Here is a 26,310-nt window from a genome sequence, read left to right as displayed (position 1 = left end):
TTTCATGATGACTTTGGGTTTGCTCGTTTTTGGCAAACCGCTAGTCTAATTTGATTGGAGTCGAGCCATGTTTCTATGTATTTGCTGAATTACTTTGATATAGGGATCGATACATGTATCAGAATGTTTGTTGTTTCAGCTTAATTTTTTTGATATTATTATTTTGAGGAGAGAATTCCAAAATTGCACATTGAAGAAGTTGATCTTGTTGGATATATGAAGTGGAGAAGGATTAGATATTATGATGCACGAATGGTTGGAGAAGGACAAAGATTGGATCCATTAACAAATTTTCTTTAAGTCATAGCACCGTTGAAAAGTGAAATTGTACCTTAAGAGAAATGACATGAGATGAGAGGTGTTAGCCATGGAAGTAGAGGAGTGAGATGAATGATTTCCTCTTCCAATTTATGTTCTAATACCATGTTAAAATAAAATCATAAAACAATTGAGAGTTAAATTTACGAGCGAGATAATTATTAAAATCTTGACGTGCCTTTGCTATAGTACTAATCCATCCTAATGATATTGATAATACAACCTGATATGTAGGACAAGAATTATAATTGGTCACAACATTATCTTTGACAGTATAACTTGGGAGAAACTAATGTTTCATATTAGTGGGGCAAAATCCATCGTTTAGGCCCTCGTTTAATTGTTTTTGCTATTTATGGTAATTTTCATTTTTGCAATATCTCTTTCCATGAAATTCGGATTTAGATTCCGTTTGTTGTGGGATGATCCTGAAAATAAGTATTTTCTATCTTAGTAATTATCTCATATTTTCTATTTTTGGAAAAAAATATATTTATTTTATTTTATTTTCCGGATTTTCCTAGGTTTTCTTCTATTTAATCAGTTGTAAGCCCTTAGAGGCAGTAGTTCTTGAATTTAATAAAATCTTCTTTGAAAATTTTCTCAATTTGTGATTGTTCATCTTTCCTATAATATTTCCGCTACGTCATATATATATAGAGTAAAGTGCAGATGATTATTGTTCAAAGTGTCGATGTGAGAAGCTCGGAAAAAAAAATTAAGCATGACGAGGATTATGATATTGATAAGCATATCTGCATAAGTTTATTTTTGTAGCTGCAAATTGTTAGAATTGTTAGTCGAAGATACATAAAATGTGATTGAAGTTTTAGACATATAAAAATAATGGTTTGTTTTCCAAATGTGCAGAGGATTGTTTATAGAATAGAACTGATATACCTGTTGCACTTGCATATGTTGATAGGATTAGGGATGGCGGTGGATCAGGTTCGTGGCGGTGGCGGGCCCCGTTTGCTGCCCCTTTTCTTTTTCTTTTTCTTTTTCTTTTTCTTTTTAGATTCATATAGGCACGTCAAATTCATCAAGCGATAGCCCACCACCGTATGGCTGCCAATTGTGTCCATGTTCTCAATTACTTCTTGGATAACATCAAGCTGGCTGTCCATTCAACAGCCCTTACTTTATAATAATAAATTTAGGATTGGAAATATTTTAGTTTATATAATGAGTACTCATTCATTTGTGTTATGACTTTATTTTATAGTTGGCTCTGCTTCTTATCAATTTCTTAGCATCCAGAGATAGAATTTTTGTTATATAATATAGATCCATTCATTTTGTGTTTTGCAAATGTTTATATACCCCTTCTGAACCATGCATCTTCTTTAGCTTATTCTATAGTACATATAGTCTCTATTTTACTCTTGAATATGTATATACAAATTGTTGCATACATTTTATATTTTGGAGACTTCGAATTCTAACTTTTCCTTATCTTTTGGTTTACATGAAATGATTTGGTTTGGCCTTGTTTGAAAAATGAAATGCTTTGGTTTAATTCTGAAAAATTCCAAAATGCTTTAAATGGTTAAGAGATAAAAATTTCATATCGAATTAGAATGAAAACATAGACTAGTTTTTAAGGGTTTAGGCTACTTCTTTTAATAAGATTGACATTTTAAGATAGAATCTCAAATCTTAACATGGTATTACAGTCCATTAAACTTAAATGAATAATTCGATTCGATTAAGACTAAAAAAAATGAGCACACGAATTTCAAAATTGATTTGCTCAAATGAGCCGCATCTTGTGAGAGTATATTAAGGGATAAAATCACACATTGAATGAAGATAAAAATATAGACCAATTTATACATGAGGGATTCGAGATAAAGAGATTGCAAGCTAGAAGGACGGTGGGAGATGATTGTTTGGATAGGAGATGTGGACAAGTTTTAGCCTATACTCCAAGAAGAAGGCAACGGGACCTCATTGAGCACAAGATTTGAGCGAGAAGAAGAATCAATCGTAGATCAGCGAGATAGAAAATAGGTGATTAACCGAGGAAAAAAAGGAATGTTGTTGCAAAAGGAAGCAGCATCACACTTTTTAGATTGCTAAGACATACTTCTCTTCTGGTCTGTCTCCCGGCTAAAGAAGGAGGTTCAATCGATTACTTCTTTTAATAAGGTTGACATTTTCAGATGGAACCCAAATCTCAATATGTTAGATTTGAAAATGGTCAACAACCATTCAAAACAAACATCAATCACCCCTAGCTTAGACAAAAGATGAGATAATGGCCCAAAACGCTATCACAGATTTGAATTCAGTCTAGTTCTCTTATTTTTGAAAATTTTCGCTGATTCTTTTATTAGATCATATTGTTTTAAACAAAGCATAATTTTTCAATATTCATATAATGTTCTAAAATAGCTAATCTCAATTTGTCCCTTCACTCCATTCAATTCAATCCAAAACCATTTACAATGTTCCACGATACATTTCATTTAAATATGAAGGAAAGGTTCTTAGAAGCACATTTACATAATTCCCCTCACTTCTAACCAATAAACAAATTCTCCAAATTGCTCATATCATCAATTGGCATGATTATCATCTATCGATGATAGGGCATAGCCTGAGCTCGACTCTTTCTCTTATTGAGGAACCTTTGCAATGATCTCCTCATGCAAAGACTAGTCGGATTATGCAGTGGCGACTGAACCAACGGCGAACATGGATCTGAGCCGGGCGACCATTCCCTCTCCCGGTCCTCCATTTCTCGTCTTGCAAGCAATATCATAACTCGAGCCTGCATAATTTTCAAGAAACAAATACTTAATACTACGATAAAGTTTGATGTTCAAGAATGGTAATTAAATATTTAATGAACCATTTAACCATTATCCACAGCAAAGTCGAATCAACTAGTGATACGATCTCAGTAGAACATGTTAGAAAATTGAGTCGAGCGTACCTGAAGCTCCGTAACGTTACAAACGGAAACATTTCCATTGTAGAAAATGGTTAATTGTTGGTTCTGCTCTTCATTTGGACTCTCATTCACCATATTCAACCTTCAATAACATGTAATAAAGAATGAGCAAAACTGCAACCTTTTATGTTTTTCCAGTGTGGAGAGAGAGAGAGCGAGAGAGACTTACATTGGGTCAATGCGAGCATTGTGATCTGCAGAATGGAAAGATGCAGACGGTGTTACGAGCCTTAGCTCCAAATTACAGTTTCTCTTCATCTTTTCCTGTATGTGTGTGTGTGTATATATATATATATATACTATGCTGATGTAGAGAGAGAGGAGAGAGATCTAGAGAGAGAAAGTAAGTTAAACAAGGGCTGAAACTATGAGGGTGAGAGAGTGAAGAAAACCCAGATGAAATTTATATACAGAAGTGGAATTGGTGATGATGAAGTGGCGGTTTTGAAGATAGTGACAACTCAAACACGAAGCAGACGCAGAATGGATACTCTAGAAAAAGTTAAAACTTAAAAGAGGGACGAAAATGTGAAGAAATAATAAAATGCACGTGTAAAATGAGATTTATGTGGTTTTCTATCCACTAATCTTCAAAAGTCCAAACAAATGGCTATATTTCACTCATTTGAATAAGTCGGCCATGTGTTTCTTTTTTCTTATTTTTTGAAATTTCGAATACTCATTGGCTAAGCATGGTTTTGTCTAATAACACGTTTTAAAACTTTAATCCATGTTATAATATTTGTCGTCGATCTTATTGATATTTTTCAAGCGCCTACGATTCGAACCTTTCACCTTTCTTAAACGGATAGAGCATAAACTTTTGGTGTTAATATTCGCGGAAACCTTTTTAAATCATTACAATAATACAATCTCTCGTATGGTTAGATAAAATCTTATTGTTAAGCTCTTTTTAAAAAAAATAAAAATAAAAAAATTGCTGAACATAATATTAATATTATATTGAAGTAAGGCTATGTTTGATAGCCCAGTTTTTTTCATGGAAAATGGAAAACAAATTTCATTTCCCACTTTTGGCTTGTTTGATAGCCAAAATTTTCCTACCAATTCGTTTTCCACCTTTGCCTCACAAGAGCACCAATTCTTGGTTTTGGAGAATTCATTTTCCCGTGGGGCCGGTGGTTTTATGTTATCCACCTTTTTTTTTAATTTTTATTTTTGGTAATGAAAACAAATTTTAAGAACAATTGTAAAAGAAGATATCCCTTATATTGACAATTTTAATGTAAAACAAAGTTAAACAAACACCAAAATATAAATAATTTTTGGATTTTTTTTTGGTGGCAATCGAAACAAATTCTAGGAATAATTATTTAAATGAATATCCCTTGAATTGACAATTTTCATGATAAATAAAGTCAAACGAACATCAAAAAATACTTTTATTTTAACATTTTTCAAATGAAAAATTTTACCAATTAAACACTATTAATTGACAATTCTACTAACACAAATTCTGAGCAATTTAATTCCTTTCAATTCGTTTTCTTTCTACCCAAATTTCATCTTTGCAATCAAACGGACCCTAATATTTTGCCCCTGTTTGTCACCTATTATTTCATGTCTACCATATTATTTTTTTCACTGTATTCATTTTCAATTACACATTTTTCATTAAAATAATATTTCAACAAACGAAAAAAAATTTCTTTTTTTTATCCACACATTCTCCAACAATCTATTATTCTATAATACACTTTTCAAAATTAAAGAGGCTCAAACACACCCTTAAAAGGGCTATACGTTATCACCAAAATGTATTTCAAAGGTCAACAAAGAGACGCTTATCCATCAAATAAAGAGCTATTAGTCACAAACTCCTTGAGTTTATTGATATTTTGTTAATTTTTCCTTAAAGTATAATTAAGTCCATATTATATAACTAGGCAAACTCTCATTGTTGAGATTATCTTATTTAACACTACCGGATAATATCTGCTCGCACATTGTCATAAATATTAAGGGCATGTTTGCCAATTTTTTCAATTGGTTTTTATTTTTATTTTTATTTTTGTGTGGCACTGTTTATTAAAAGTAAAAAATCAATGTTTGTTAATTTTTGGGGCACTGCTTCAAAAACTACTTAAAATCAAGAGTGCATTTGGGTTGTATTTTCTACTCACCAAATTACTGATTCTTGGATTTTTTTTTTTTCTTTTTTTCAATTTTTCTTCCAAAATTTACCTTCTCTAAACTAAATGTTTCCAAATCTACTCTAAATAGAATGAAATTTGGACAAAAATAATAGAAATTAATCTTTGGAATGCTCTGTTTCTTCAAAATACACTCTTCAAATCTTCGATCAGATATTATCTCTCGTTTCTTATGTTTGTTCCTTTTCTTGATTATCTCTAGTTTCTTACTATGTTCTTATGATTGTTTGCTTGATTCCTTGAATGACATCTTTTTGTTTACTTGTGAATACATTTTCAAAACTAAGTTTAGGATTCAAGAAACTAAACTAACTAAATGAGTAATCTTTGTATTTACTGGCAGTAGATTCATTGTTATTATTATGGATCGAGCTCCATGTACAGGAGCTCGGTTCACAGGGACTCTACAAGCCCCCTCACTATAGGGGGTCGTGTCCCACAGCAATTAAAAAAAAGGAGGGTCCTTCCCCCACCTGCTCTCTCATCTGGTAGGGGCCTGTGAACTAGGCCCCTGTAACTCCATATTTTTTCTATTATTATCCAAACATCATTTCTTTTCAGGCTAATTTATAAATTTATTTATAATTATCATTGTATACAAGTTTCGTTACTATTTTTTTTCTTCGTTCTGTTTGTTATCTCTACAATTTTGTAACATCAGATGGTCGATCATCACAATTTCAATAATAATTATCATGTACATCTCCATATGCGTACATCATATCCATATGATGTTTCTCTAAGTGCTAACTGGTTCAAGTTTGAATCGAATTAATTGTGCAATGCGTTTGCGTAGTGAGGGTGTAAAAGATGAAATAATTCAACATAAATTTTCAATCATGGATTATACTATTTTAAAATCTATTACTCAAAATATGACCACTTGTAAACGCTCAAAATCAATGTTTTAAATATTCTCATTATCGATACCCCAAAACTCCTAGCTGAATCCTAAGGAAACAAGGTCAAATGATTGAATCAATAATTAATAAAAATATTTAATTATTCGTGTGTAAGCGATTATTAAAAAAATAATATTATTTACAGTCACTCACTGTAGTAGTCGCTTTATGTGATATACATGTGACGGTTAGTGATTTGATACATTAATATGATAATTTTTTATTGCTTCATGTAAGAAATTACTAATCGCTATATATATGCGTAGGACAACTGCGATAATTTAGTGACTGCATATAATATTATTTTTTAAAATTACTTTTTTTTTAGCTCCATTTCTTTTGAACCGTTTATATTTGAGAATAGATAACTGACAATGAAATAAATGAATAAATTGAAGACCATTTTCTATACGCGCTAAATTCGCGCGTACGTTTTCTTGTATGTGTTCTTTCCACAATAGGACAATATAGTGACAGGGCCATTTGCTATTTGTCGATGAAATGAAAACCCAGAAAAGAGCCGCAAATATTTAGCTAAATACAACGAGTACCAGCTAAGCTTGATTCCAATTAATTAAATAATATTGTTGGTCAATCATTCCTTCGCGGAAAATCTGCTGAAGTCCCTGTTTTCATCAAACTTTCTTCAGTTTTATAATCTGTAAGTATATTTTTTTTCTTTCTTCCTTTTATATTAGCCGAAAGTTGCTTTCATATTGGATTTATTCAGTTTTTTTCTTGTTTTTTATATTGATTTTGAAATCTGAATTGCTGTGAGTTTTTCCCCCTTTTGTGCTGTTCTGTTGAATAATTAAAAGTATGAAAATGAAAGATGTGCTACATGTTTATTTCACCGTGTGAATTTGGGTTATTTGTTAGAAATGAATGAGAAACTGAGGTATTCCCACGTTTCTCATTTTATTGCGGTGCTTTGTGCCTTTCCTTTTCAGCTTCATAAAGTTTGTCAAAGTTTGTCAGCTCAAGTCTGGAAGTGGAGATAAAAAGCAGTGGCTCTAAATTCAAAAGAGAGAAAGGATCATAAATGTGACTTTTTTTATTATTATTTGGTTGAATTTTGGAATTTCAGATGTGGATTTGCTATATTTAGTATCAGTTATTGTGAGAAGCTAGAGGTCTTGTGAGTAAAGAATTTGAGGCAATCCATTTTGTGATTTGCAGAATCTTTGATGCAATTAATAAGATGTGCAGATCCTAATGAACTATTTGGGAAGTGATTAGATTTGGGCTTGTTATTTTTCTGATAAAATTGCATTTGAAGAAAAGGGCATATTTAAAGAAGGGCTAGTTCAGTTTGTTTGGTTATATACATTTAGTGTAGAGGAGAGAGATGCAAAGAGTGCGTGTTTCATCGTTCCAATCTCCAATCTCCAAAATGACATTATCTCCACAATTTGGATTAGCTGAAATCCAGTCATCTTTGCTAGATCCTTCACTAGAATTAGAACTATCGAATAGGGGAGAGCGGCTGATTCCAGGCCTTCCTGATGATGTTGCTTTGCAATGCCTCCTCCGGGTTCCAGTTGATAAACACTCAACCTGCAAGGCTGTCTGCAAGCGTTGGTATTCGTTGTTTGGCAGCAAGGAGCATTTTTTCACTCGGAGAAAGGAGTTTAGTTTCCATGATCAGTGGCTTTTTGTCTTTGCACACCACAAATGTACTGGAAAATTAGAGTGGAAGGTTCTAGACCTTACCCAGTTCTCTTGGCACACTATTCCCGCTATGCCTTGCAAGGATGAGGTCTGCCCCCAGGGATTCAGGTGCGTGTCCATCCCTCATGAGGGTGTTCTCTTTGTTTGTGGCGGTGTTGCCTCTGATGTGGACTGCCCCCTCAATTTAGTACTGAAATATGAAGTTTGTAAGAACCATTGGACTGTGATGACAAAGATGATCACTGCACGGTCGTTTTTTGCAAGTGGGATAATTGATGGGATGGTATATGTGGCTGGTGGAAACAGTCGTGATATGGTCGAGCTTAACTCGGCTGAGGTCCTCGATCCTAATAAAGGAACCTGGCGTTCAGTTGCAAACATGGGAACAAACATTGCCTCTTATGATGCAGCAGTTCTTAATGGGAAGCTCCTTGTGACAGAGGGTTGGTATTGGCCCTTCTATGTTGTACCCAGGGGCCAGGTTTATGACCCCATAACAGATAACTGGGAGAATATGGCTACTGGACTGCGAGAAGGCTGGACTGGTTCGAGCGTTGTGATGTACGAGCATTTGTTTGTGGTTACAGAGCACGAAAGAACAAAACTGAAGGTTTATGACAATGAAACTGATTCTTGGTGTACTGTTGAAGGACCTCCTTTGCCAGAGCAGATATGCAAGCCTTTCTGTGTCGACTGCTGGGATAACAGGATTTATGTGGTAGGTCGAAATCTTCACCTTGCCGTGGGCCATATCTCGAGCCCTTGCCCAAGAGGCTCATCCACAAAAAGGTGCAGATTTTCTGTTCATTGGCAAGTGGTGGATGCACCTGAATCCCTCTCTGAATTAACACCATCAAGTGCAAAGGTTCTATTTGCTTGAACTACTTTGAGTTTGTGATTATGCTTTTTTTTGCTGCTGCCACTGTTGTTATATGAGAATGTCAATATATTAAAGAGATACTAGCATGTGAAGCACTTTCCTCTTGGTATTTAGATCGTATAATTGTGGTTTGTCTTTACAAAAATTACTGCTATAACCAATTAAGATTTTGTTTTTCATTTCTTTTGCCAAGATTTTCTTTGCTTTCACGTCTTATATGATGGTGCTAAATGATGGAAAACTACACTGCATTCTTTGAAAACTAAATGTAAAAGTTGATATGGTATTTGCTCCACATTTGGGGCATCCATTGCCCAAGAACGGCACATTTTTTAGAGTTTCATGCTGTACTTGCAGATTTTACCATGCAAATCATAGTTTTGTGCTGGATACACTGGACAAGGAGCTTTTTCCTTAATCTGGGATTATTACTTTCTGTCGAAATTAATTAAACTCTATGGTTTCTGCTTATGTGTATTGTTATGAGACTAGACTTATTTCTATTTTTATTATTAACTCTATAATTTATACATTGCCTTAATTATATAAAAATATAGTGCTTCGACGGTGATGTAGAGGTGTGGTGTTCACTGGAAGGAGAGCTTTTGTGCTCTGAATTTTGCCGTGGATATTGTCTCCATCAAAATCTCTATTACATGAGCAAAGCTGATCATGATAACAATTGTCCAATGCTTGTGGCATCGTCACATCAGTGGTCAAGCTATATTTTTTAACTTTTAAAATGGAAAAAGTGAAAAAGAATAATATAGTTTGTAGTTGACAACTATAGTAATCATCATATATGACAACTTGATATTTGAAATAAGTTTAAGACATTAATTTCTTGTAATTTTTTTGTCTCAAATAACAAGATAGTAGCAGACTATGAATAATATTACCCAAAAAATGTTTGATTTGTTGGCATGACGTTAAATCAGTAAATGAACATTATAACTTTTGCCCACCATAGACGAGATCATTTCTAATTAGACAAGACTATATGGTCAAAAAATTTTTCCTCAGACACAATTATTGTAATCATGCCTAATTTTAAGCTCTAATTGCTTGAATGCTACTTAACTAACAATAAAACGTAGCTACTATCCAACAAGATTGCTTGAGCTGTCTTGTGATGGATATTGATAGTTACACTAAAGTTAAGTTTCGATTTTGAATCATCTTATTATATAGAGTTGCTGTTTTTTCTTAGTTATCTTCCAAAATTGTATCACTGGACCGTTACGTTTTTGAGTTTTTGAAGTAATCAACAAGAACTTGAATTGGACACGGCTTATGACCAAAACCACCAATTAATGATGAATTCTACTCAAAAACATATACGTGTGACATACCATAATTTGGTGCGGTTCAACCTACCATTCATGACAACTATATACTCTTCTTGACCAAGCTACTGTTCTTTTGACTAACCCGAGGTCACATTCAAATCAACAATGCTACATAGACAGACGAAAAAATAGGTTCAAAAATTGGGTGCACACATTTCTACACATAATTGGATCGTTTGAAAAATGAACACAAAAAACACCCAATCATCCACTGTCAAGTCAAACTATTTTTTTCCTATCTTTGAGTTTGGACAAACATCATTTTCCTATTTAGATTTGGCACCTTGACAAGTCAAACTAAATAACTTTAGTTTATCTCACAAATTTAAACTTAGAGGGTATTTGATAGATATTTTTATGTAAAAATGGATTTTAGAATAGTAAATTGATGTAAAATGTGTCAATGAAAAATAAGGAAAAATTTTCGATTTACGTGTAATATTATTTTAATAAAGAATGTGTGACTGAAAAGAAGAGAGAGATGCATTTTGAAGACAATGGCTACCAAACGGGGCCTTAATTATTCGTTCGGCTATCACTCTCAAATTTCCTTGACGTATAATAGAACTATTTCTCTGTATTTTCTCCTTTTACTCGATAACATTTTTGTGGGTTTTGACTTTATGAAAAATGGAACAAAGAAGTGAATTCTTGATATTGTACAGTCAATAACCCCAAGATATTGGGTCACAATCTTGCCAATTACCACAATAGTTCATCGTATTTCCACCGCGAATGACATCCTCAAAAATGAAAAATGACCATCTAAACATGAAAATCCACTCAGCCCCAATCATTGCATGCTCTATGAGCATAGTTCGCAATAGTTGATAATCAATCCATTCAATTCATGTGCTCGAGAATAGGAACTGACTCTAACAATATGATAAATGCACTTTACAGTTACAGTCAAGGGTTGGGACAAAAGTAAAAAAATGACAACTATCACTTCCTGTACACAAGGCAACTGGAAATTACAAATTTCCAGCCACTTGAAAAGGACACAGATTTCCATCCCCAAGACATATACAAGGAAAAATGGTAGTATAGACTGTTTCAAGCAAGATAGTTGTATATCTGAGGGTTACTTTTGTCACGTTCCAGGTACTCCCGGTCGATGAGGCTCTCAATCCTTTTCTTCAAATCCGTTGGTTTTATTGGAAACTTGAGCTGTTTCACAAAAAATTAAGATGACATTATTAAGTTGAATGACAATTAGAATCATAATTGCACAGGAAAGGGATTTCATTTCTATACCTGCTGAAATAGCTCGGTTATTAACAGTGTATGACTAAGCACTTTTCTAGTCTTCATTATCCGAACAATAGCAGCATCAACCTGTACCAACAGTTGTACCGAAAGATAAATTAGCATTCATTGCAAAAACAAATAAAGGATTTCCCAAGGTTATGCAATAGAATTTTCTAGAATGTGATAGGATGTTGATGTCTAAAAGTAAACCTGGTATTGACGATCTTGGAACACCCTTTCAGTGGTGCTCGTGTTCTCCTCGACTGTTTCCTTCATCTGTATGGCATTTACCTGCTCATATCAAGTAAACTTAGCTTCAACATTACACGGTGAGATTCATTTGAATGAAAAGATGATATATAACAAGGTTACCTTTATACGATAGAGAGGAGCAGTAAATTGATCATTGAACTCAAAGGAGTCATCATCCTCCACGTCTCTCCCTTTGGGAATCTGTAAGGATGATTATTTCTAGCAACTGAGAATTGTTTGCGAACTTGAAGAAAGAAAAAATTAGGTATGGCCATGACCACTCACTTTATGAAGAACACGAAATTTTCCACATGCAATGGACTGCAAAGTCCTCCTCAGTTCTTTATCTTCAATGCCAGTAGATTCCTTAATATCTTGGAAGCAGAGCTTTTGTGCATCATTAAACAGCATTAACACAACAGCCTGGGAAATTGAAGAGACAGATGAACCAAGTTGATGAAACATTTATATTAGTGCCCAGGATTTATTAAAAATATAAGAGGAGACTTATAAGCAGCAATGTTATGAAAACTGTATTGGACCTGCCAGTTCAACCAGAAAATGGAAACCGGTTCAGTTGTGTTAAAATCTGATGAATGAAAAACCAGCACAAAACTCGGACAACTGGCTGGGTCAACTAGGAACCGATGACCCGGTCCAGGTTTCAACGAGTTGACCGTTTTTAAAAAGAAAGGAAGTCAACCATCGTAGAAACTCTTCTTTTCAGAACTGACATAAGATTTGTTTCCCCTTCATATATTTTTCAGAAATTTTTCCATTCTCCCGTTCTCCAATTACAAACCCTCAGTGAATGACCTAAATGAGGAACCTGGTGAAGTCTTTTTAAAAAGTTGAGGGGTGGGCCATCTCTTCTTCTGCTTTCTATTCAATCTTTTTCATGGCTATGAATGACAAATATAGGCACTGTTTGACTCACATTATTTCCAAAAAAAAAAAAAAATTCTTAAACAGTAATTTGACATTATATCAACTACACATTTTTCAATAAAATAATACTAAACGCAAATCTAGGGGCACATTTGGCTTGCCATTTTCTGTTTTAGTTTTCAAAAGCGCCCAGAACACGTTTGGTCACTCGTTTCTGAAAATAAGGAAAAATTTATAACTTAAGTCAAAACGATTTTTTTCCATTTCGAGTGTGTTCAGTTAAAAAACTCAACACAAAAAACGCTCAAAATTTCTGTGATTTTTTTTTTTCTTTTTTTTTTTTTTTTCTTTTTTATGGATGCTCAGCAGTACTTTTAAAATAGTAAATTCGTCAAATTTAAAATATATATTATCTGGTAATATATTAGCATAAATTATTATGTTTTACTGAATAATCAAATTAATTGAATAAATGTCATAAAATAATTTCTAAACATTTATTTTATTTTTTTGTAGCAAGAAAAAATAGTAAATTCATCAAGTTTAAATTATATTTTCCGATAATATATTAGCATAAAATTATTATGTTTTACTAAATAATCAAATTAATTGAATAAATGTCATAAAACAATTTCTAAACATTTATTATTTATTGTTTTATTTTGTAGCAAAAAAAAAAGTAAATTCACCAAGTTTAAAATATATATTATTTGGTAATATATTAATATAAAATTATTATGTTTTACTAAATAATCATTTTAATTGAATAAATGTCATAAAACAATTTCTAAAAATTTTAAACCAAAATCATTTTCTAGTTTTCTATTTTGAGAAACCGTTTTTCAAAATGACAAACCAAACACGTTTTCTATAATTCGAAAATAGTTCCTCAAAACAGAACAATGAAAATAGAAAATAGAAACGCAAACCAAACAAATCCTAAAACTTTTCTTTATTTTTTAAGAAAATAGAAAATAGAAACGCAAACCAAACAAATCCTAAAACTTTTCTTTATTTTTTAACCACACATTTTCCATCAATACACTGTTCACAAATGTATTCTTATGAAAGTAATGTGGCTCAAACAAGGGCATAGAAAAAACAATCAAATTATTATATAATTACAAATAAAAAGATTTTTTAGCGGAACAATTGACTACATATTAGACTTTTATTTATTATTTTTTAATTAATATACATTTATATAATTATTTTTACACCTGGTTGACCCTTTCTCTTCGCTAGTCCGGTCCAATATTCAAAACATTGATAAACAAACAAAGCAACCATGGTCGAGTGGGACAAAACCTGAAATAGAGAAACTGCCAGCTCCTTTTTACCCTTAGGGAATTCCGCTTTCAGCACACACTGACCCAATGAGTTTTGCCACATCAACCGCCTCCCACTGTACTTGCTTAGGTAGAACTCCTTAAAAATATCCTGCAAGGTGATTGCAGCGACATGGGGTTATCTTATAAAACTGCATGCATGACATAAAACTTAGCAGCGCAAATGCTCTAGTGCCACACCTGATACATGTTCAGTTCATGGGGTAGCCTAACATCCATGGGAGGATATGTTGGCCAATACCTGCAGCCAATTAGACACAAGACATTTATTCCTTAAAAACCTAACATGAAAGTGAAAATAATGTAAGCTAAGCAATGCAAAAGTGATGACCACCTACCCTGTTGTTAAGACGTGGACGCTCATCTCGATTCCTGATGGGAGTTTTGTCCGTGCTTGGGATGATTGCTTGAATGATTCATTAATCTCTTTTGACAATTCAATGTCCTAGAGGAAAGGAACGAGATATGCATATGGTTTTATTAAATGAGAAAAAGCCTATAACCTAGTGGCCACGGAAGTGCTAAGTGATGAGGAATTTCTATTAGAAATATCAATTAAAACTATGTATGATGGAGAAGTTGTGGCTGTTATATGTAGTAGGTGAAGTTGTGAAAATTTTCTTATTACTATATATACAATCAAGTAGTCATCGAGAGTGATTGTTTTAGGCATACAGGTTCAATAATTAATATTAACAAGAAAAAGAGGACTTGAAGAGGATACAATGCATAGAATTTGAGCAAATGGATGAAGTAGAAAAGTGATAGAAGGAAGATCCCCAATAACATTTCGTGGTTGTTTGATAAAACTTCGCTAAAATTTTTATCAACTTCTCAACTCATCAAACATCAATTTTAACAATACATTTCATGGAACCCACAACTTCCATCAACTTCCATCAAAATATGCTAAAACTTTCATCAAAAGCTATCAAACAAGCCCTAACGGTTATTTTTATCAAAACAATAATTAGTATCAGAAGTGTTTTACAGTTAAAAAAGACAAAATATCCATATGATAAACACAGCGGAAACAAGAAAGCTAAGATAGATGTGTAGCATACTAGAATGGATAAGAAAAGAATCAAGGATATATGTCAACAAAGAGAGAGAGCACCAATTTATCAGAAATTAAGGAAAAGATGGCTTGGCAGTTGGGATATGTCCTGTATACCTAAAGAGATCTTACATTCACTAGAGTGTAGCAGTCTTAGTAGAGCAAGTTAGAAAAGAAAGATGTAGAGTAAAACTAAATGAGGATATACCCAACAAAATGGCAAAAAACAATTTATGTAGTTGACTCCTAATGAATAAGGCTTAGCACCTGTTTGGTTCAACTAAAAAGGCTAATTAAAAGATAAATCATAGTCAACAATTAATTTTAATTAACAACATATTTTACAGGACCTATAATTTTTCAACCACACATTCTATAAATTTCTATCAAAATCTACTAAAAATCTGATTTTTATCTATACCAAACAAAAAAGGGGCTTAATTTGTTGTTATGATAACAATAGAACATCCTGGGGGTAAAGTTCACAAGATTAAGCAAATAATCTTAAACTCTAGCGAAATGATGGTATTGGTCTTAGATGGATTTATAGACAGTTTTGACTGTAAAGATTCAAATACCTAACGATCCGAGTACCACTAAATTGTAAACTAAAACTAATTTAAAAAGTATTCAACACAATTATATAAATTATTAAAGCGCTTATCATAATTGATGTAGCAAGTTTAATAAAATAACTTGAAATATCTTAAAAGGATTTAAAACTAAATGAAATAACAATAGTTTGATAACATAATTTATTATTGAAATTTTTGCTACCATAAGCCATCTTCGTGTCGACCGCCTCGAATCATCAATTATTTTAAAGTAAAGACAAAGGGTGAGAATACATCTCAATAAGTTAGCAAGGGTAATGAATTCATTTATGTATTCTTACGAAAAATTTATAATTTGCATAGGGAGACATAATAATTAAACCAAACTTCTATGTTGCTAAATTTTTGTGCATTCATAATATGGACCAAAACATAACCGTAGAAATATTACATACATAATCATTTTGCCACAACAAACATAAAGCACAACTTACTTATTTCGTGAGATTAATCAAATGACAAAGAAAAGTTGCTAGTTCACTTTCGAATTTCAAATGCATGTGTCTATGCTTTGGGTGTGCAATATATATGTGTGTAATATTTGTATGGAGAATGAAAGTTTAGAGAAGAATAGTGTAATGAGTGAGTGTTCCTAACACTATGAAAGGGATGATGGTGTAGTACTTTATTTTTTGTCAAATATCACTTGTCGAAATAAAAATCATGTAATAACACTAATTTAGTCAAGAATCATGTACTGGGTGGCAATTTCTAAAATTAAGAGAGACATTTATTCCAACTGCATCAATTTACGTAAGAGATAATAATGTGAGTGAATGGTTGATGAGCATCATTTCACTTTTCAATAAAAGTTACCATATATAGTTAATTTACATTGATGTCAACTTTCTCTCCACGCGAATCTTGAATGAAAAATGGTTGTCAAATTTGTCACTTAAGTAGACCACACAAAAATAAAAATAAATAAATCATAGTTCGATAAATTGCACTCAAGTCTTCAAACTATTAGGCAACAACTAAAAAAAGTCCCTAAAATTTGAAGGCATACAACTAAGTCTCAAATTTGAAGTAGTCCCCCAAAAAAATAAAAAATCATAGTTTGATTAATTGCACTTAAGTCTTCAAACTATTAGGCAACAACCAAAAAAAGTCCCTAAAATTTGAAGTCGTACAACTAAGTCTCAATTTGAAATTAACAACTAGTAATAAAATTCAAGGTGTTACAATCTACCCCTCTTAAAATAAATTTTGGCCTCAAAATTTACCTTGGAATTCCTCAAAAAGTTGCGGATGCTTGGCTCGCATTTTCACTGCTCATTCCCAGGTAGCTTCTTCTTGAGTAGTTATGCCACTGTACTTTCAGTAATTAGATCATTTTATTCCAAATGGCTTGAAATTTTCGATTAATAATTATGACTGGTACCTCTTCGTAACCAAGCTACGTTGTAACTTAATAGACTAATGGTTCACTACATGGCTAGAATTAGAGATGTACTTTCTGAGCATGGACACGAAAAAAATGTCATGTACTGCTTAAAGTTTAGCTGGTAAGGCCAATTGACATGCCACACTTCCGATGCGTTTCATGATTTCGAACGGGCCAAAGAATCTCGATCGCAACTTTCCCCTCATAGACACCAATTTGAGAAATACCTTATCACCATCGAAAAATACCTTATCACCATCGAAAAATTTCAGGTCCTTTCTCCTCGTCAGTATACTTTTATGTCTGTCATGCGCGGCTTCAATATTGTTATGGATCTTTTCAATAGCCTGCATAATTTGTTCAATGATCTCTGGACCTAAAATCTTACATACGCCAACCTCATCCTAATAAATTAGTGTTCTACATTTCCTCCCATACAATGTTTCATAGGGTGCCATGTTGATACAGATGTGATAACTATTATAACCAAACTCAATTAAAGGTAGATGATTCTCCCAATATCCACAAAACTCTAAAACACACAATCAAACGTTTAAATCGTTGGCTCAAATAACCATCTATTTGAGGGTCGAAAGCTGTACTAAAGTTTAATTTAATTCCCATAGCCCGATGTAAACTCTTTAACAAGTCCAATGTAAACCACCCAATAGTTTAAAGACTTAAGTGCAATTAATCAAACTACGCCCCTATTTAACTCAGATCTTAATGTGAGTCAAAGTTTAATAATCAATATTAACTACATCTTTCATGAGCCCCACAATTTTTCAACCACATATTTCAAAAACTTCTATCCAAAACTACTAAAAATCTAATTTTAATCCCCACCAAACATCTTCTATATCCTTTTTCGTGGGGTCCATTTAAATAACAAATTTGATAACCATTTTTCCCTTCAAGTTTCACAGAGAGAAAATATTAGACATCCATGTAAATTAACTACATACATGATAACTTGTATTGGAAAGTGAAATAATAAAAAGGACATCCATCAATCATTCACTCACATTATTATATCATATTTGGGGAGAGCACATTTCCATATACAAGTTAAGATCGCGCAAATTGAGGTTGTTAGAATAAATGTAGATCGTTTAATTGTAGAAATTGTCAATCATTACATGTATTCTTGATCAAATCAATGCTATTACATGATTTTTCAATATGTGATATTTGACAAAAAATAAACTACAACATTATTATAAATTAAGTCCCTTTCATAGTGATAGGAACACACACATTATACTATTACTCTCTCTAAACTCACTCTCTATACAAATATTACACACATACACACATATATATTGCCACTAAATATATACACACGTGCATTCGTAATTCAAAAGTCAACCAATAACTTTTCATCATTTGAGTAATCACAGGAAATAAGTAAATTGTGCTTTATGTTTATTGAGGCAAATGTTTGCATATGTAATATTTCTACAGTTATGTTTTATATTTTGGTCCATATTACATATGATTTATTCAAAATGGATTGGAGTTTAGCAGCATTATGCACGAGAATTTAACACCATCTAAGTTCGCGTCTCCCAATGCAAATTATGAATTTTTCTTAGAAATATATATAAATTCATTACCTACACACACTTATTGAGATTTATTATCACCCCTTTGTGTCTCTACTTTATCAAATTATTATTATTTCATTTGGTTTTAAATTCTTTTAAGATATTTCTCATTTCAAATTAATTCATTAAACTCAATACGTAATTTGAATTATGATAAGTGCTATAATAATTCATATAATTGTGTTGAATACTTTTTACATTAGTTTTAATTTACAATTCAATAGCATTCAGATCGTTAAAGTTTCAGGTCGTCTTAATTGGCATCATAATGGGTCTACTTTCCTACAGACTCTGATTTAAAAAAATAATAATAAATTAATTAATTAATTAATTTAAGTCACCATTCAAAGTAATGAATGGCGAGTCACTAGTGAACAGTGAATAGTGATCCAGTCGCTGCTTAATTATGTAACCAATGACCGCATCACTGTTTACCACCAAAAAATGACCATTTTTGTAACAACCCGATATTTATATCCAAACTATTAACTTACATATTATCCGCTCCGAGAGAGTCTGAGCCCGTACTAATTGGACGTATTTACTACCAGGATTCAATTTAATCTTTCTTAAGGGAAGATCGTGTATTCGAATCTTGGAGATGTGACACATTCTTGAAGGTAAGATGGGCTTAAGATCTCACAAAGCATATAGTATGTAAGTTAACGGTTTGGACACAGAGGTCGAATTATTACATTCACAGAATCACAGGATGTAATTTTATGTTTGTCATTTAGTTATACTCTTGCATGTGGCTTCTCACAATGAAAATGATAACAGAGTTTACTCAACAAGATAAAACAAAAGTTGTAAACTAAGGTCCACTAGTGATGCCCTTTCAATTAAAAGGTACTAATATACATATTTTAGCCAAAGGCCATCCATATAGTGTATAATTAAATGATCGTATAGACAACTGTAAGATATGATTTTCAGTTCAACAAAAGTGTAACAAACCTCTGCAAATAGAGAGAACGACACTAGGCTTTTGGTGGAGTTCAGTGTCGAGTACTTGTGTGAAAGTGATTATCTGAAAACTGGTTTTCTTGAGTATGTGTGGTTAAATAGTAGAGAAAAGTTTTGGGGAAACATGAAAATGATTTTTTTGAAAGAATGTATAGTTGAAAATGAGTTTGCTAAAAAGTGTTTTTCGCATAATCACTTTCAAGCAAGGGTTAAATAAATAAGAAATGATGTGTATCACAGAGTCAATTTGAACAGTGCTACAAACCTTGAACATTCCTTCTAGTTTATTGGTAAATTGGCTGCCACACTCGGTTTTCAACTGTAATAAAGATGTAATACAGTCAGTATGAGCATAGAGACTGACACTTTGGAAGGAAATATGGTAAAAAAAAGAAGTTTTACCTTGGTAATCATGGACTTCTCTGCATCGATACTGGCACTCTTACCCAACAAGAGCCTTTTTGCAAGATCTTTCTTATAGAATGCTTCAAATACATCCTTACCCTACAAGAGTGAAAGAACAGACATGACTTTAGATTTATTTGATGGCCACTCAGTCAGCAAAATTAACATATGATCAGCAGCAAGTTCCAGTTCCAATGCTCTGTCATGGACATTGCCTCCTTATTCTTTCCATTTCCTGTGTTTTTCTATTTTTCATCAGATAAAAAAAAATTAAGCTCAGGTTATATAATAATACACCCATGTCACCTGTATAAATCTGAATAAAACCAAGACTTTATCCAGTGTGCCTTCTAATTCCTCCTCTGATGTACCCTTGTTTCCAGCACGAAGCTTCTCGTCCACAAATTTGGCAATTAGCTCGGCAGGTCGGTTCTGGAACAGAACAACAATATGGATCATCAATTTTGATCAGTGAGAACGGAAATAAAGATCATGTCCAATTGAGATGCTGACGGTGAATAAGGAGGTAAGGTCCATGTGGGATTGAGAAATCACAATAATCACTTCATCCTTACCAATAGCATCCAATTAAAGTTGTAAATTACCTAACAAATAATTCAGCCCACCACTCCAAAAAGATGTAGAATGTCAAGCTAGAATGTCCCTATTACAAATGCAAAGTAAATAGCAATATTTTGCTCACACCCTCATATATCTGTCCTAGGATTCCAATATTCATTTCAGCTTAAACCACATATAAATCAATTTCTGGTCTCAATTGAATGTTGAATTGTTTGTATGATATAAATGTGCATCTAGATAAGGGATAACTACATTTTCTGAAATGCTTTGACCCCTGAATTTGGAGGATCCTATTTTCACACAGTTCACAGATACTTCATAAAAAGAATTTCTTTAGTATGTTAAGAGCAGGAAAGCAAAACTAACTTGATAATGAATCTATCTTTTACCTGGCGGAGATTAATGAGATATTCAAATGACTCCTTGATGGTATTGCCAAATACTTCATTTTTAAAGAAGCTTTCTTCCCATATTCTATCAAGATTTGCCTTAAATTCCAATAAGCTCGATACCATATCTTTCTCCTTCTCTTCATCCATTACAATGACATGCCCAGTTCCTCGGATGTATAGACTAAGGGCCTGCCTTATTGATTCAAGGGCATTGACCCTGGAGAAGAGCAAATACATCCTTTGAAGGTCCTCAATACGCTTCCCATCCATCAGCATCGTAAAACCCTAGAGAAATAGAACAGAAGTCGGTCACAGATATATATAAACATAGAAAAGCAAGTGATCGAAGAAGGTGAGAAAATCATAGATAGACACCTTATCGAGAATTGCAGATATATAACGTTCAAGAAGTTGCGACTCTACAGTGGCTACTAACAGCTTTCTTGTACTTGAATCCAGGTAGATTAAGCATCTTTCATGTTCTTCTTGCAACCTTATCTGGAAGAACATAGATAACCAGACCGTATCAGTTATTAATGTAATTGGAGGATATATCAAACTAAAAGTAGATCTGCGCTGTGGCGGGGGTGGAAAAGTTTTTTACAATAAAAAATCTGGAAATTTGAAAGTTAACAATACAAGAATGACCAAAATTGTTTCAACTGAAAATTTTATGAGATTGATTCGTAGAACAAACACACACCTCAACATGTTTCAAATAATCTGGAACATCTGATTGCTGCATGTATTTTACACCTTCAGCAGCATAAAATTCAGATGTACGTTCAAGGAATGGCTTCTCAAAGCTTTCAGGGTATATTCCCAATGCAGTAAACATATTCAGAAGATGGTTGAGGAGTGTTCTCTCAGCTGCTTCACCTAATCTATGAGGAAAAAAGGAACAAAATTAAAACATTATCAAACTATATCATGAAGAAACTAATGAGCTATTATATTTGTTTAATTATACTCTAATCATTTTGCCACTTCTATTTCTGAGGCAAAACAAAATTTAATAGACTACTGGGGTCACAAATGATTTGATACGCTAGACCTTTTGAAACAGGTAGCTCTGGAAAAAAACTGGTAAAAGGATTCGTGTAACCCCAACCTCAAGGTTGTTGAAAATAAGACTTAACCCCCGTTTGGCCCCCATTAAATTTTATTTCATTATATTTCATTTTTATCTCTCCTATTTTCAATCACACAATCTTCATAAAATAATATTACACATAAATCGAAAACTTTTCCTTCATTTTCAACCGCTCATTTTTCAAAAATACACTATTCCCCCCATTTTCATTTGGGCTTAGTTGTTGTCTTGTTGTTAGATCTCCACAGACGCCAAAAATCACATGTACTACTCTAAAAATAAATGAGATGTTGCACGACAAAGGCAAAACTGTAATGTACATCTTCCTGACAGTAGGTATATACAATGATATGCCAAAACCAGATATTGAACTTGTTGAGTCACTAAATTTAAATTTCCAGTGATACACTTAATCCACTATCAATAGATTCAGCATGTCAGAAATGATGTGGTTTCAATAATTTGGAAATTACCTCTCGCTCTCAATCATGTTTAGAAGGCCAAACACAGTTTTGTGCTCCACTTTTGAAGCCAGAGAAAGATGTTTACAGAAAAGTTGCAAGCCCATGTCCCACAGTGATTGCACATTTGGTGTTTGCTTTACGTATGTTCTATCAAGATATAATGCTATACCACGAATCATCATCATCTGGTCACAAAAATCTTGCCAGCACTTCTCAACAAGTGATAAAAAAACCATCAGATCTTCACTTTGGCCGACCAAAGATTGTAGTGCAGCAGATATGTAAGCTTCACATTCCTTTTCAATCCTTTGATAGAGACTTCCCCCCATCTTGTGCAGACAAAGGTCATTGACCGCCTAGAATAAAGTTGCACGGTTAACATTCAAGAGACATAATATAACAAAGAAAACTTGTAACAGTACTTACTTGATAGAGCCTCTCCAAGTCACAGGGATCTGGTTGTTTTAAAAAAATTGCCCTGATAGCAGACTTGAGCTTCGCCCATGTATTTTCTTCGAAATCATTTGGCAGGGTTGGTTTAGCTTCAGAGACACAAATGATGAAATTTATTACTAGAGTATTAACATGCAGTAAGGGTCATACCAGTAAACTTCAATATATTCTCGAAAGAACATCTATATCAGCCAACAAACATACAGCGTTGGTCCTTAGAGTTGGCATAGGCATTGATAAGTGTTCAACGTTAAAAGCTAGCTTCCTGGCTTTTCTCTTTTAGTTTTCCTGAAGCAATGATACTAAGAATGTAATACAGTAACTCTGAAATATTTAGTAAACCTCTCAATGATAGAACTTCAAATATTTCAATAGCTTCCTGGATCATGATCACTTTACCAACACAAAGATTGCAAGAACACTTTAATGGATACTCCAAGACCTAGAAATTGCACAAATGAAGACTTTCCTCACAATTTCTACGGGGAAAAAAGAAAGGAAATACTTGGGAATGTACATCTATAAACATCTTCACTTTCCAATTCATGCATAAACCTATTCTAGTTTTTTCATAAATTTGCTCTCTCTCATTACCTAAAACCAGTGCAGAAATGTATCCTAACCCTTCCTGCATTTTGAACATCATTAATGTATATACACCTAACGGCATAAACCATCTCAGAGTCCACAAAGATGGAGTTATTAATTGAAACGGTAAAACATTTCATTTGGTGAAATTCATTGTGTACAACAATTACTATAAAGAAAAAGTTAATGCATAGTTCACCTCATATCTCAGAAACACGTCGTCAGTTGTTCAATTGTGTCCTATTTACTGACCCCTCTTTTGGTGAATGCATTCACCTCCACTTTATTGATCAAAATAATTATATTAATAATCTCAATCTCCAAAATATAATGCCTTGACTTCTAAAATAAACTGCCATTAGGAAGAAGATTGCAACAATTACATTAATGTCTTGACAAATAAAGCATTAAGTATAATTCTCAATCTCTAGACCTTTAAGGTATGTTTGATTACATTTATTTTCCATGGAAATATCAGTTTTCCACCCAAATTCCTATTTGGGGTGTTTGATTGCTAATTTTTTCCATGGAAAACATTTTCCAACTTTTGAAAATATGCATAATTTTCCTTGTTTTTAAGGAAAATATTTTACTTGGATGGAAGTAGTTTTTATTTTCCACAAAAGAAGGAAAACATTTTCTTTTCTAGGTGATATTTTTTATGCCAATCAAACACACATTTAGAGAAGGCACATGACTTGCAATTTATCCAAGAGAGTGCCATCATATTTAAGGAAAAAGAGCAGGATAATTCTGAGTATTTTATCTTCTCTTTTCACATTTCTTATGAAACTTGTTTATACGTTTATTATTCTGAGTGAAAATTTCCTCCAGCTCCCCTGTTAGAAAGTCTACCACCGGTACTGTGATCCATTTCTACTCATTTATTCCATGTCACTTGATACTTTAAGTTTCAAGGTTTCCACCATAAATAGATATCTTGCACAAGTAACTTCATAAAGCATCTGGGAAGTGGAAAAAATTGACCAAGTGACACACATTGCTATGCTAATAGTGATATTAAGGAAATTTACTCCTTAATCTTGAGTAATTGAGGAAAAAAAAAGTTAAAATTAAAATCTCCTGGCTGCCCGGGAGAAATAGAAAATGGAAATGCTAGGTGATGGACTCTAATAAGATGGTGGTCATTACCCCATCGAAAGATTATCAAAAAATATTCATCTAACTTTTCATTGAATTGCAACAGTCATATATTCTCCAATCATTCCTCAATAACCGGTTTCCAGAGCCTTCAATTAACGATTTGGAGCAATGCAAATGTCAGCTCAAACCGAGGATACATGAGATCGTGGGACGAAACAAGAAGGCAGAATCCACTACTTTTACGTGTCCTCTATTAGAGCGGAATACTCATAATGTGTCATAATAGTACTCAAACCCTTACCCCATCAAGACAAATCAAGTAATAAAAATTGTCCAAATGTGTTTCCACTGCTTATCCAGATTCATCTACTCCAACAGCATACTAAACTCTAGCTGAAAACTATTAAGAAAAACTAAAAACTAATAAAGTCAAAAAAAAAAATTAACACTACAGAACACCAAGATTATTTTATCATTTCTATGTTACAGGGGGGAGTCCAGAAGGCAGATAAAATGAATAAACAATCAATTCAATTAGACACTCAATTTCAGCTTCAGTATCAGATTTATAGTGCATTATTCGTGTAATTGAAACTTGCAAACCCTGTGATCCTAGAAAGAGAGTAAAACACCCAGATCCTGACATACTAAAATCTCCTAATTCCAAAATTAAAAATTACTCGTATGCCTATCAACATTTTCCTATGTACTGTTCAATGCCAGCTTTAAAACCTAAATTTCAATGTCAAGCTGATTAATCAAACGATCGACACCTTTACCTAATAGGACCCGGAAAGAAATTGAAAGTGTTACAATATAAATCCCCAATCTTTAGTATAAACGAAATTTCACAATCAGAACAAAATTGAAGAAAAATAGAATTGAAATTAAACCTTTGTTGAGCTTAATGACGAGTTTTTTTGCTGGCTGTGGCAGTGTGGCCTTCTTCCGCGATAAATTAGCAATAGTCCCACCTTCATGGCCACCTACAGCTTCAGCTCTAAGGTTGGATGAAGGGGAGGCTTCGAGAACGTCACTGGGGTCATCTTCGATCATGGGAGAGAGGGCAGGGGGGTCGGCGAAGTGAACGTGAGGGGTAATATTTTGCTGGCTGTTTTTATTGCTGTCTAGTGAGTAAGCGACCGCCTGCGACTTGGCCTTCTTCATTGCTGGAAAATTTGTGGCTCCACTACTTCCAGCGAAGTAGGCTGTAGCGTCCCCGGTAGCGACGGCGGTGTTGGAGGTGGAGGAGCAAGGGGATGAACGCTTATTGGGGTTTGTGGAGGTGGGTTGCGACATATAGAAGAGAGAGATCTCAGAGGAAGCTCATTGTAAGAGAGAGAAAGCAGCAATTTAAAATGTGAAGAAGTGAAGTAAAAAATAATAATAATAATAATAATAATAATAATAATAATAATAATAATAATATCTTCTATTTATTCAATTGTTCTTCTATTTGGGCCTTGTATATTGGGCCGATGGCCGAATCTTAGCGGCCCAAAATGAATAATGAAAAGTTACATTTTTGTGGAAATTACACACTCACAGACTTTTTAACTTTTTAATTCTAAAATTAAAAAAATGTTGTTTAAAGGTTTTTATCCA

At 33.3% G+C, this 26,310-nt stretch overlaps 3 protein-coding genes across 4 annotated transcripts; 1 reads left to right on the top strand and 2 right to left on the bottom strand.

Moving 5' to 3' along the window:
• Positions 1–2,712: 2,712 nt before the first annotated feature.
• Positions 2,713–3,652, bottom strand: LOC111412848 (protein TIFY 5A-like). The gene is made up of 3 exons (XM_023043730.1): positions 3,447–3,652; positions 3,260–3,359; positions 2,713–3,094 (listed from the first exon to the last, which is right to left on the bottom strand). The coding sequence occupies exons 1-3, from the start codon at positions 3,533–3,535 to the stop codon at positions 2,900–2,902; spliced, it is 384 nt and encodes a 127-aa protein (XP_022899498.1). The 5' UTR covers positions 3,536–3,652; the 3' UTR covers positions 2,713–2,899.
• A 3,193-nt stretch (positions 3,653–6,845) lies between these two features.
• LOC111412235 (F-box/kelch-repeat protein At1g30090-like) lies at positions 6,846–9,083 on the top strand. The gene is made up of 2 exons (XM_023043075.1): positions 6,846–7,014; positions 7,304–9,083. The coding sequence occupies exon 2, from the start codon at positions 7,702–7,704 to the stop codon at positions 8,902–8,904; it is 1,203 nt and encodes a 400-aa protein (XP_022898843.1). The 5' UTR covers positions 6,846–7,014; positions 7,304–7,701; the 3' UTR covers positions 8,905–9,083.
• Positions 9,084–10,913: 1,830 nt separating this feature from the next.
• LOC111412234 (cullin-4-like) lies at positions 10,914–26,082 on the bottom strand. 2 transcript variants are annotated; one of them, XM_023043074.1, is made up of 18 exons: positions 25,599–25,722; positions 23,218–23,301; positions 22,987–23,102; positions 22,570–22,916; positions 21,707–21,887; positions 21,379–21,501; positions 21,001–21,288; positions 20,336–20,461; positions 20,027–20,128; positions 19,890–19,943; positions 14,332–14,438; positions 14,174–14,234; positions 13,953–14,084; positions 12,042–12,179; positions 11,877–11,957; positions 11,715–11,795; positions 11,511–11,591; positions 10,914–11,423 (listed from the first exon to the last, which is right to left on the bottom strand). In XM_023043074.1, the coding sequence occupies exons 4-18, from the start codon at positions 22,887–22,889 to the stop codon at positions 11,310–11,312; spliced, it is 1,989 nt and encodes a 662-aa protein (XP_022898842.1). In that variant the 5' UTR covers positions 22,890–22,916; positions 22,987–23,102; positions 23,218–23,301; positions 25,599–25,722; the 3' UTR covers positions 10,914–11,309. The 2 variants fall into 2 exon arrangements, with proteins under 2 accessions (XP_022898842.1, XP_022898841.1); XM_023043073.1 differs by lacking the exon at positions 23,218–23,301 and having other exon boundaries at positions 25,599–26,082.
• Positions 26,083–26,310: the final 228 nt, after the last annotated feature.

Source organism: Olea europaea, chromosome 16 (assembly GCF_002742605.1).
Source record: "Olea europaea var. sylvestris chromosome 16, O_europaea_v1, whole genome shotgun sequence".
In the NCBI taxonomy this organism is placed as follows: Eukaryota; Viridiplantae; Streptophyta; class Magnoliopsida; order Lamiales; family Oleaceae; genus Olea; species Olea europaea.
Note: the sequence above shows the minus strand (reverse complement) of the source record. Positions and strands in the feature narration are given on the sequence as shown.